Here is a 13,031-nt window from a genome sequence, read left to right on the forward strand (position 1 = left end):
TGTATTATCTGGTTTGTCTGTCTGAAATAAAATTGGGTCGATCATTGCTGATAATTTTTGGCAAATTTCTTTATTATCTGGATAATTGCCGATAATTATTATTTTTTTAAACCTCCAGCAATGGACGACGATCGTGTCCACCGTCACCTCAACTTGCGACTTTAGTTGTTAGACAACAAGTGAGATCAGACGGTGGACAAGATCGTCGTCCATTGCTGGAGATTTCCATTGCAAGCCGGCGAGACTTCCTCGTTCGCCGAGCTGCTCACTCGACCAATGACAGGCAATTTGCAACGGTGGGTCCAACCCAAGACACGCTTAGGACTGCCCCCTCATTTGAAGAACATTTCAACTTGGCTGTACGGCCCAAAACTGCCAAAATTAAAAATAAATAAATGACTAAATTAGGGGTGTGCCAAAAAAATCGATTCATAAAAGAATTGAGATTCTCATTTATTTATTGAATCGAATCGATATTTAATAATCCAAAAATCAATTTTATTTAAATTAGAAATGAAGAAGAAGGGGAAAAGGCAGTTGTAGCCCACATGCTGTTTTTGTGGAAAAAGGCACTTACAATACAAAATTAATAAATGTTTAAACAAAACAAAAAAAGACACTTGAATGTCTCTATTTGTCATTTTGTCTTGCAAAGCAAACTGTAGTAGATCATAACAATGTTGTGCATATCTGTAAATTGAAGCAGAAATCATTTGTCAATCAAATAATTTTGAATCGAAAATCGATTCTGAATCGAATCATAGACCCAAAAACCATAATCGAATTGAATCGGCAGACAGTCAAAGATTCCCAGCCCTAGACTAAATAAATAAATAAATTATGAAATAAATAAATAATGAAATAAATAAATGACTAAATAAATAGATAAATGTCTAAATAAATAAATAAATGTCTAAATAAATAAATGACTGAAAGTGAAAATAAAATCGGATTTATTTCCATTTAGATTTATTTTTTTTAAGATATAATTTTCAAATTATATTTTCTTATATTCATTTTTATTTTCACTTTTAGACATTTATTTATTTTGAATTTTGGCAGTTTTGGTCCTCCATAAGTGTAAATATGGTTAATTACATTTGACAACCAGCAGTGTCATTTCCATATACGAGTAGTCAATGAAAATGTGTGCCTTTGGTGTCGTTTTCTTTTCTTAAATTTTGTCCAGTCATTATTAGAACTGGTGCTCAGTATAATTGGTAGTTTAAATGACTGAATTGAATAACAGTATGCTGCAATGGCAGCATCCTCTAGACACGTTTTGTAATAAGTTGTTGATACCAGTTTGATCAAGCTCAAACTTTAGAGTTTGAAATGCAAGATGGATTTCTACAATTGCATACAAGCATTTCCATTAATCCACCTTCCTTACAAGGTAAGAATCAGAAAGTAGAAGTTATTTACATACAGTAACGTTTTAGTCTATAATCAAGATTAATTAATAAAATATGACAACAAAATGCTGCTATCCTTAAGGTAATATCAACAACAAAGTGGTTTATCAGCAGTAAATTATTAAAATGTTCCTATTCCTCCCGTGCTTATTTCAACACACTCCTCACAATGTTTTTTCAAGTGTTGCGATGACTGAAAATTGGGAAAATAATGTCAGTGTAACTAACCAAGAGCAAAAAAAAATAAAAATCTTAACATTAATTTGAATGATGATGATTATTTAACACTGGTAACAAATTCTAGAGGTGTGTAACAATGTTGCTTGTGTGTGCAGTCGGTGAGGGGGATGCTGGAGAACCCGACGGAAGCCGTCAATGAGCTCTCCTACTTTGACTGTATCGACAGTGTCATGGAAAACTCCAAGGTTGGACGTACATCACTGTTGCTGTTTTCTTCAATGGTTTTCGACAACTGTCTTCTGACTTTTCATCATTTGCTTTATCTTGCAAGATCCTTGGTGAATCTATGGCCGGTATTTCCCACAATGCCAAGAACTCCAACCTGCCGGAGTTTGGGGACTCAGTCAGTTCTGGCTCCAAGGCCCTGTGCGGATTGACTGAAGCTGCAGCACAGGTAAAACTTGGTTGGTGAATCGTAACACCATTTAAACCAGGTGTGCACAAATTTCTTCTACCCAGATCCACATAGAGAACACCTGAATGACCCACTTTGACATTTGTAACATTTTTGTTTATTGATCATGCTAAAAAAAAAACTAAAAAAAAAATTGAAATTAATCGTATCGAATCGAAAATTGTATCGTTCCCAAACTTAATCGAACCGTATCGAACCGTTCTGTTCTGAAAGATAATCGTTTTTCAATCGAATCACAACTTGTGTATCGAGATACATATCGAATCGGCCTCATGTCAGAGATTCCCACCCCTAACAAATACCTGTCTAAATACAGCAAAAAGGGAATTTAGGTCAAACTTACCATGACATGTTAACTCAGGTTCGATGTGCAATTTTTATATGCCAAAATGTCCGTTTGTTTCGGCACACATAAGACACCGCATTATAAAGCTGTTACCCGCTGCTACGTTCCAAACGCCGCCTGTGGTCATGTGACTGCCTTGTTACGTCTGATTGGTAGAATGTTAGGGGAAGGAGTCGTCATGTGATTATTGTTGCTACGTCTGATTGGTGAAACGCAGTCATGTGGCAGAACAGCTGTTGGCGTCTCTGGTAAAGCTAATGAACAGAGAGAGAGAGAGTGAGAGTGAGAGAGTGAGAGTGAGAGTGTGAGAGAGTGAGTACCGGTAACGGCTTTAGTGTAGCCAAATATAGCGGAGTGAGAGTAGCGATCCTTCTTCACACATCTACTCAAGTAAAAGTAAAAAGTATTGTGTGGTAAAACTACTATTAGAAGTACAGTTTTTTTTTAAAGTTACTCAAGTACATGTAACGGAGTAAATGTAACTCGTTACTAGCCACCTCTGGTCACCATATAGTACACTAGTCCTAAATTTATATCCTTTTAAAGCACTTTGGTTAAAAATAAAATTAAAATAAAATCCCTATTATATGTTCCATACATTTACAAGAATAACAAGCAGAATGGCAATGCATTTTTATTACTATTTCATAAGTGGTTTATTAATTTTCTTTTTTTTTTTCTTTGCAGTGTGTCTCTAATTCTCTTTCATGATGTTCCAAGTCGCTTGTCGCTAGCCAGTAAAAAAATAATCATGTTGTGTGCTGTAAAGGCACCCAGGAAGAAACATTTTGAATGATACTAGAACAGAATTAAAGTAAGCTGATCTTTTGTTGTTTTTAGGCTGCCTATCTGGTTGGTGTATCAGACCCCAACAGTTCAGCAGGTCAGAAGGGTCTGGTGGATCCCGCTCAATTTGCCCGTGCTAACCAGTCAATCCAGATGGCCTGCCAGAACTTGGTGGACCCAGGCTGCACCCAGTCACAAGTACAGACAGCCACAACATGACACCAATGACCACTTTCGTGTCTTCATGTTTCGGTTTCATTGTGACGCCGTTGATTTAATCTGACTGTCTCCTTGCATAGGTGCTCTCTGCAGCCACCATTGTTGCCAAACACACGTCTGCACTTTGCAACGCTTGCCGTCTGGCTTCCTCTAAAACGCCCAACCCTGTTGCCAAGAGGCAGTTTGTCCAGTCAGCCAAAGAGGTGGCCAACACAACTGCCAACTTGGTCAAGTCAATTAAGGTTTGTAGTACGTTTTATTTAATAATTGCAAATACCCCATAAATATATGCAATATTGAATGAGAGAAGAAAACCTATTTCTTGAGTGGTAGTTGATATCCATTGGGTTTTTAACTCTTTTACTGCCAAACGTTATCCAAAAACACAACCCCTAGAGTGCCAGCCGATTTCGAGCATTTTCACTCATCTTTCAAGGCAAACAGAATATTGGGCACTATTACTACGTAAACATGGTGGATTTTATATGAAGGACTTGATTCCATTCTCTCATTAGGAAAAAAAAAAAAGTATGATTCTACCTTATTCCGTTCTTAAGTAATCACTATTTGGGAATAGGTAATTTTGAGTGACACCAAGCTATAATGGAAAGAAAAAAAAAAGCTTTTTGTGAAGTTATACATTTTCTGCAAAACAGTTACTTTGACACTAATGTTTTTTGTTTCGTGATGCGCTGTGAATTTGATTTAATGTGACAAATGCTTTATTCTTTCGTGATATCTTTGAAAACGTATCTCCTAAGATCCGCCATGTTTTCATGTAATTTGATTCACGGGAGACCATTGAAAAGAGATACAATGCTTCCACCTGCTGGCCATAGTTAGTGTTTTATTTTTATTTTTATTATTATTAATTTTTCAACTCATTCATGAAACCAGAGCTGCACAAGATGTTGCGGTGCCCATTGGGAAAAAAAAACAAACAAAAACACAGTAGACGTCAATTACAGTGTTCCCTCGTTTTTGGCTGGGGTTAGGTTCCAAAAAATACCCGCAATAAATGAAATCCGCGAAGTAGTTAGCTTTATGTTTTACAACTCTTATAAATTTTTAAGGCTCTAAAATCCCCGACCGCACAATTTAACCACTTTTCTCATTGAGGCATTTACATGTTCTCACATATCTCTCTTGTTCAAACATTGACAATGTTCAAACCTTCATAAATTTTATAAAATGGGTATATTACTGTAAAATAATATGCAAAATTGCACTTAAAAAAAAAATCTGCGATACAGCGAGACCGCGAAAAGTGAACCGCGTTATAGCGAGGGAAGACTGTAACGTTATTGGCAGAACTCGTTGGGATTTCTGTTAACGTGAATTACCGTCCTTGGCAGGAAAAGAGTTAATCGACTGTATTTGTTGATCAATAAAAGATACTTATGATATTCCTGTACTGGATATTGTAAAAAAAAAAACAACGAAAGAAATCTCATTCTTTGCACACATGATATTTTTATTAATTCTTGTGCAGGCTTTAGATGGAGCTTTCAATCAGGAGAACAGAGAAAAGTGTAAGGCTGCGACTGGTCCCCTGATAGAAGCTGTGGACAACCTAACAGCCTTTGCCTCCAACCCAGAATTTGCCAGTATTCCAGCTCAGATCAGTCCTGAGGTACGTTCACTCAGAAAGATTGAATTTTATGTTGATATAGTGTTAAATTGCTGAATAAGCAATTATCATGAATTGTTTGTGAGGGCCTTGATTCTATTATTATTATTATTATTTGGAAACTAAATGCCTAATTGGGATCATGAGTTGAAAATGTTTGGTAGATCACACTCTCTATATCCAATCCTCAGACGCATCAGATTTTTTCAGCATCCTTAACTTGACATTGCCTCACCTTAGGGTCACGCCGCCATGGAGCCCATTGTAGCAGCAGCAAAGACCATGCTGGAAAGTTCCACCGGCCTGATCCAGACTGCACGCTCCTTGGCTGTCAACCCCAAAGACCCCCCCAAGTGGTCTGTACTCGCTGGACACTCAAGAACTGTATCTGACTCCATCAAGAAGCTCATAACCAACATGAGGTAGAATCGCCCACAAGTAGTTCAACTCTTACCGTCTTTGATACCTGTACTTACCTATTCAAGATCAGAGAAGGTATTTTTGGTAAATGCAAGAAAAATAATACCATTACTGACCTAAACCAAACTGAACTGTGCTGCTATAATTCGACAATGACAAATAGTGACATTTAGAAATCAGGTGCGTTAATAAAAATGACTCATCAGTTCGCCTTCTGACACAGACCTTCTGTCACCTTGCCTGGTTTGTTTTTGTCTAGGGAAGCTTTATTATGCTTTTCGGCTCAAGCAACATTTTTTTTTTCCAGATTTATTTTTACTGTCTGTGAGGTTCCGTTTTGTTTATTGACCTCTACATTTTTGTCATGTACATCAGATGTGGCTTTTTTTTTTCATACGATTTATCATGCATAAGCATTTCAGCTCGTCAAACAAACTTTGATATCATGCATAAAATGAATCAACATTCAGCATAAGGTAACTTGTTGTTACAGACTGTAAACACTCAAACTGTCCATCTTAATTGATTCCAACAGAGAAAAGGCTCCTGGCCAGAGGGAGTGTGATGACGCGATCGAGGTTCTGAATGGCTGCATCCGTGAGGTTGACCATGCTTCACTTGCCGCCATCAGCCAGCAATTAACACCCCGAGGAGATATCTCCATGGAGGTAAGCACAAACGCTATCTTGTATTGGGCTTACATTCTACTGCTTATTCTTTGCAGTACTTGTGAAATAAGGATTTAAAATGTAAGGCAACTTAACGGACATGGTGTATTTGGTGTCAAAGTGACAATATTTCTATTTGTGGGTCTGTCTCTATTTAATTAGAGTGCCCGTTCTCAGCTATGGCAGCTATTTCAATTGAGCATTGCGACTGTGTTTGATGGTTCTATGCGTTATGTGTTGCAGGCCCTTCATGAGCAGATGGCTGCCTCAGTTCATGAGATAAGCAACTTGATCGATCCAGTTGCTGTGGCTGCTCGCTCTGAAGCCTCCCAGTTGGGCCACAAGGTAAGACAAACAGATTGACTCACTTCACGTTTTAGTGACTTATTTTCAGTCTTGGTCCATCTTGCTGTTATATTCCAAAAAATGTGTTTAATCTTGTTGTTCACTCGACAGGTATCTCAAATGGTCAGTTACTTTGAGCCCCTCATAATGGCAGCAATTGGCACGGCGTCGAAGATACTTAGCAGTCAACAGCAGATGGCTGTCTTAGACCAAACTAAAACTCTGACAGAGTCAGCCCTACAGATGCTCTACACTGCCAAGGAGGCTGGGGGAAACCCCAAGGTACTTTTTCCCTGCTTATCAACAGTTATGAATGTAATATCATAAATGGTTCAATACAATACAACTTGAACATGTTAGTTTGTTTTATATTCTGTGTTTTCAATTAATTGTACAGCACATTGCTGACTCTTTTTAACTTTAAAGATACGTGTTGATTAACATTTTATTTTATTTTATGCATTTTGTTTACAAACTACACTACCTCCTTTGCACATGGCATTATTTATATTATTTCTTTGCAAGAAACATTACCTCCACAAATACATTACCGCCTTTACACAAATACTGTACCTTTGCGCAAGGTAGTTGCACAAAAAAAAAGGTTTACAAGAGGTAATCTTTTTATCATGTTCTAATGTGACATTGTTCAAGTCATGCAAGCTATTTTAAATATTTATACTTTAATGGTTACAATAGATTTTTGTAATTTATGTATCATTCATTTAAAGTAATGTGTGCCAGTTGATCAATAAATCAACAAAAAAGCAGTTAATTTGCATTTCCTGCAGTTATTTTCACGTGGCATATTTAGTGGTCCAAATTATTTATTTATTTATTTATTAATTTATTTATTATTATTGCTATTATTATTATTATTATTGGGGGGGGTTTTTTTGAGGGGGGGGGGGGGGGGGTTATCGTTATATTAGGTCATATCGCCCAGCCTTACGAGATTTTCATTAATATTACATTAGATTAATGCAGTGCTTCTCAAATAGTGAGGCTCCATCCAGGGTGGCGCGTTTGACCTCGGGGAACATGCTTTTTTATTATTTTTTTTATTTTTTTTATTTTTTATTTTTTTCTGTCCTAGAATAAAGTGCAATTGCACTTCCACTACGTTAGGGGGCAGTGGCGCTCTCATTATTGTCAGAGTGTGCACAGGGATTATTCGCTCGGTGGTGTAGGGGTTTTGTTTGCACTGAGCATGCGCGCTTTGCACACAGCAAACAAAAAAAATCAGCACAAATTATTTTACATTTTTGTTTTGCAAGTTTAAAAGTTTTTTTTTTTTTTTTTTTTTTTTTAATATTGTGCTCCTTAGTTAATGTTGGTGATCAGTTTGAATGCATTATTGATTTTATGTAATTTGATTTTTCCGTATCATATGGTTGGACATGGTCAGTCAAAAAATGTTTATAGTTTAATTAAGGATTTAATTTTATTTTTGAATTTCAGATGCACTTTAAATCTTTTCTGTTACAGTTAATAAAGCTATTCTTTGTTGTAAGTTGGTCCATATTTCTTTCAACAATTTTATAGATAAATGATACTAGTTATAGTCGCATGGGGGTGGGGGAAGGGGGGGGGGGGTGCGAGATGTTTTCTTCTTACTAGGGGCAGGCATGACAGAAAATATTTGAGAATCACTGGATTAGTGGAATATGAGTTAGCAACAAAATCCAGCAATTTTTTATTTCTATTTTTTAAATCAATATTAGAAGGTGGTCATTTTGTCACTTGCTGTCAAGTGAAAATGACATGACAGTTGCTCAGGTCTCAGGTGACAACCAATCACAGCTCAGCTTCAGAAAACAGGTGAGCTGTGTGATTGGTCGCTGTCTGAGCCCTGACCAACATTGATGTCATCTTCAGTTGACAGCAAGTGACAAAATGGTCACCCCCTGAGATAGATTAAAAGCGCTAGATTTTTCTGCATAACTCGTATTCCACAAAAGTAATCAGAATATCATGCTTAGACTAGCGAGGTCATAGATAACATATTGTCAAGAAATGTTAAAGGTTAACTTCACCTTGAAGCATCATGAAGTCAAATAGAAATTCCTTTTCCAGGCAGCTCACATGCAGGAGGCTCTGGAGGAGTCAGTGCAGATGATGAAGGAAGCAGTGGATGATTTGGGGGCCACTCTGGCTGAAGCTGCCAGCGCGGCGGGTGCTGTGGGCGGCATGGTGGACTCCATCAACGACGGCATCAATAAGATGGAAGATGCACCTACACTTGAGCCTGAGGGCACCTTTGTGGACTACCAGACCACAATGGTTAAGACGGCCAAGGCCATTGCTGTTACTGTGCAGGAGATGGTAAGCTGGCAAACTGGACTGCTAGATGTGGCACATCTACATGAGTCTCATCTTTTTTTCAGGTGACCAAGTCTAACACCAACCCCGATGACCTTGGCGGGCTGGCCAATCAGCTGACTAATGAGTTCGGAAATCTGGCAAATGAAGCCAAATATGCAGCGATAACTGCAGAAAATGATGAGGTATATCATCAACCAAAGCTAGTCATAAACATGAGTGCAGCAGATCAGCAGTATTCACTCATTTTTCTCTTTTCCAGATTGGTTCTCATATAAAGAAGCAGGTGGGTGAACTGGGTTTCAGCTGCACTGGCCTGGTGACCAAAGCTGGAGCTCTGCAGTGCAGCCCCAACGATTCATTCACCAAGAAGGAACTGATTGAAAGTGCTCGGAAAGTCTCCGAGAAGGTCAGTTTTGCTCGTCCTTGTTCTCTGGTCAAGGCTAAACGAGATTTTACAATATAATACAATAAATAAATAAATGTAAGAAATTTAATTTATGTTTATATAGTGCAACTCTTACCAGTCTAACCAAGAGCTTCTTAAATACATAATAATAACAAATGTATGTGACTGGCTGCCCTACATACACACACGGTCGCTGCTCTCCATTTTTTTGGTCATTCCCGCCCCCTGACATTCTCATCCAATCACAGGCCAGGTCTCAGTCAATAGAGAACCAAATAGAGAACCGGAGAACTCTTAACATGATTTCATATAAAGCATAAATGCAGGGTTGTTACAATAATAATGATTTGGAAGGTTCATGCCTAGCATTAACAAAGTGGGTGCGCTAATAATAATTTTCCTTTGTAATTTTATTGTGTAAACCGGCACTGTACATACAGGTTTTTAAATTAACTTAAAGATAAAACTGTCATGACTTGAGTCATGCAGGAGTAATGTTTGGGTCTGGTCTCATGTCTGGGGTCACGCCTAGGTTAAGTTTGAGTAGAGTTCATGACCCGTTACGTGTCTGTTTTGGTATTGATGTAACAGCATCCAGTTTCAACTAGTTTTATGCTATATGATGTTTGTTGATGTCAGGAGTATTTACCGAGTCAACAGCCAATCAGAGAATTCCATGTCAGTACTAGTACCCACATGTCTAGCCACAACCAATGAGATTGATTAACTGTCTATTTAAGAGTCTGAGAATTGTGTTTGTTTTGTCGGATTATTGTCCACCTGTTCCCGGGTACAGCGTCTCTGAGTTTCTGTGCCTCTCGATGTGAATAAATAGACAAAATCTTATTTGGGTCTGCGCCTTTGGGATCCAAACCTCTCAGTACATAACAAAAACCTGTAAAAGTTATAGTGCATTTTTAGGTTCATCCCATCCTGAAATGTCAACCAAACGTTCCAGTTCTTATAAAATTGATCTTCTTGTAGGTGTCACATGTGCTGGCAGCCCTCCAGGCAGGTAACCGTGGCACCCAGGCTTGCATCACTGCAGCCAGTGCTGTGGCTGGAATCATCGCCGACCTTGACACCACCATCATGTTTGCCACTGCTGGGACACTAAACAGAGAGAATGCAGAGACTTTTGCAGACCACAGGTACATTTCACTGCAGAGATAATACAGTTTGAATTATGAGCAAATTGGAATAAAACAGAAAAATTTACACCAAAATTATGAATGGGCCTACTAAAAAAGCCTGGTGGGATTTTTCACATTTTAGAAGATTTTTATTTTATTTTTATTTTTATTTTTTTTATCTTTGGCAGACCCCACACAGAAAGATAAAAAATCAGCCATTAAGCAGTTTTGGTCGTTCAGATTTCCAAAATCGATTCGATTCAATTCAGAAGAGTTCGATTCGAGTTACGATTCACATTGATTTTCGATTCAGTTAAAGATTTTATGCAGTACCAGTTTACTTTTATATAGAAGACATTCCAAGAAGTAGCAATGCTGCAAAAATAGAAACTTCTTTCTCTTACTTGGTGCATTAATCAAAATATGAATATTTACATTTATAATTGATTCCTCCAATACAGTTACATTAATCATGTTCATGTATGTTTTATTGAACATGACCTGTATCAAAACCATAAATAATAATTGAAATCAATTACAGCCACAGCGCTATATAAATAAAGTGGCAAAAACACAACATTTACATTCCTGTGGCAGATTTTATACTGTAAGGTTCCAGTGTAGGAATAATTGTAAGTATAAATTAGAATTTTTAGGGTTGGAACACCCATGTAACTAGGGGCGTGAATACCAAATAAAAAGAGAGGGTGAGATATCAAGCTCACGATATGATAATTAGCACGATATTGTGGGGAGGTCACACTACTGTAAAAAAAAAAAAAAAAGAGCTCATACTAAAAAATAGCACAACATTGTGCTTTTGTACATAACATCGATGTTGTTATTATTATTAATATTATTGCATTTTATTATTATTAGGGGTGTGAATTGCCTAGTACCTGACGATTCGATTCGTATCACGATTCACAGGTCACGATTCGATTCGATACCGATTAATCCCGATACGAATGGTCACGATTCGATACCGATTAATCCCGATACGAATTTATAAGTCGATTGTTGCGATTTTTTTTCATTCATATTTAGAAAATACTAATCAGTAAGCTTGTAGAGTGTAAGATTTATATGAAAATGTATTATTTATTTATCTGAAATTTCAGTCTTACAGAGGTTGTAATCTGTTTCATGTTTGAACAGCATTAAAATAAAAATATTAAGGCTTAATGTGCCGTTCATATAACATTCTTCCATGCTCAAGGTGTGAATCCTAAAAAAAAAAAAAAAAAAAAAAAAAAAAAAAAAAAAAAAATCGATTCTGCCAATTATTGAATCGATTCGAGAATCGCGCGATGTAGTATCGCGATATATCGCCGAATCGATTTTTTTTTAACACCCCTAATTATTATTATTATTATTATTATTATTATGTTAATATTATTATATTATGTTGTTAATACATGCACACATAGAGTTCCTCCACATATTGACTTGCTTCACAGGCATGTTACGTTCCTCTTCATCTGACAATTAGCGTAGATTTTCAGCATAGAAGGGCCAAAACATCTCTAATGAAGATTAAATTGCACTAAAAAAAATAGCCACCAGAGGGTGATAGAACTGCACAAATGGAAATCAACATGACTTTTTTTTTTAAAGCTGCTTGTTGCTATCGTGAACATGACGACAACGATATTGTGGCAGTCTTAATATCACGATATTGCGCTTATCGTTACATCCCTACTATTAAGCGACACAGCCATAGTACATAATTATGCATCCACATTTTGTGGTTTTATGTCCAATTCTTACCTTACTTCTTTTGGGAGGTATTTGGCACATTAATTTACGGGGTGAAAAAAGCCATATTAAAAGTATCAATTCATGGTTTTATGAATCGATATTGGGCTAAGGAAGAGGAATATCAATTCGATATCGATATATCGATATTTTAGACCCAGCCCTAGTCTGTAGTGTTCTCAGATAATCTCAACACAGCACCCCACCACACAAAAAAATTCTATTATTTCATTTGTAAGAGATATGTATTGTGAGATGATCAGCAGCAAAATTTGTCAAATCTTCGCTGTTAAACAACCAATGTTGCTGTTGATTGTTTTCTGTTTGATGGGTTGGATGGTGGACGGTTGATGAAGCAAGACATATTGGCAAATTAACAATGTAATCGCTCGACAATTAGGAGCCTAGTAGTGTGTTGAAGTACCATACGCAGCCACAACAGCCCCATGCTGCTCATCAGCGTGGTCACACATTGCTGTGGCATGGCAGCCATTCTTCAACCAGCATTTGTTGTAAGCCAGCCAACATGTTTGTTTTAGTCACAAACAGTACACCCTATCTGATCCCCAAGTGTTCAATGGGATTCATGTCAGGAAAGCTGGCAGGTCACTCCCAAATTGTGGAGGTAGTGTCTGATAAAGCCCACAGTCTGGGGTCAAGTGTTGTCGTCTTGGAGGATAACGGTCGCTTCCAGACTTTGGAGATACGAAATTGATCTGATTTTGATATCTCTCTGCATTGAAAATGGGTCCAATGATGACGAGCATCGTTTATCCAATGACGTAGGAGCTGCCCCATATCATCGCACTTCCTTCACAAAAAGCTGTTACTCTATCGGTGAACCAATCGACATAGTGTTCTCTCTCTCTCTCTCTCTCTTCTCCATGCACTTTATATGTTTTGTATTGAAGAAATAATTTACCAC

The 13,031-nt window shown here is 37.4% G+C and overlaps 1 protein-coding gene across 2 annotated transcripts in view; it reads left to right on the top strand.

Moving 5' to 3' along the window:
* tln1 (talin 1) overlaps positions 1 to 13,031 on the top strand; it is a 124,628-nt gene that overhangs the window by 81,091 nt on the left and 30,506 nt on the right. For both annotated transcript variants that reach the window (XM_077497256.1, XM_077497257.1), the window contains 13 exons: positions 1,751 to 1,840; positions 1,927 to 2,049; positions 3,257 to 3,400; positions 3,502 to 3,663; positions 4,914 to 5,054; positions 5,292 to 5,473; positions 6,007 to 6,139; positions 6,383 to 6,484; positions 6,596 to 6,766; positions 8,561 to 8,809; positions 8,872 to 8,991; positions 9,069 to 9,215; positions 10,200 to 10,366. In XM_077497256.1, coding sequence (XP_077353382.1) covers positions 1,751 to 1,840; positions 1,927 to 2,049; positions 3,257 to 3,400; positions 3,502 to 3,663; positions 4,914 to 5,054; positions 5,292 to 5,473; positions 6,007 to 6,139; positions 6,383 to 6,484; positions 6,596 to 6,766; positions 8,561 to 8,809; positions 8,872 to 8,991; positions 9,069 to 9,215; positions 10,200 to 10,366 — 1,931 coding nt within the window. The remainder of the gene's footprint in view (positions 1 to 1,750; positions 1,841 to 1,926; positions 2,050 to 3,256; positions 3,401 to 3,501; positions 3,664 to 4,913; positions 5,055 to 5,291; positions 5,474 to 6,006; positions 6,140 to 6,382; positions 6,485 to 6,595; positions 6,767 to 8,560; positions 8,810 to 8,871; positions 8,992 to 9,068; positions 9,216 to 10,199; positions 10,367 to 13,031) is intronic.

This window comes from Festucalex cinctus, chromosome 15, assembly GCF_051991245.1.
Source record: "Festucalex cinctus isolate MCC-2025b chromosome 15, RoL_Fcin_1.0, whole genome shotgun sequence".
In the NCBI taxonomy this organism is placed as follows: Eukaryota; Metazoa; Chordata; class Actinopteri; order Syngnathiformes; family Syngnathidae; genus Festucalex; species Festucalex cinctus.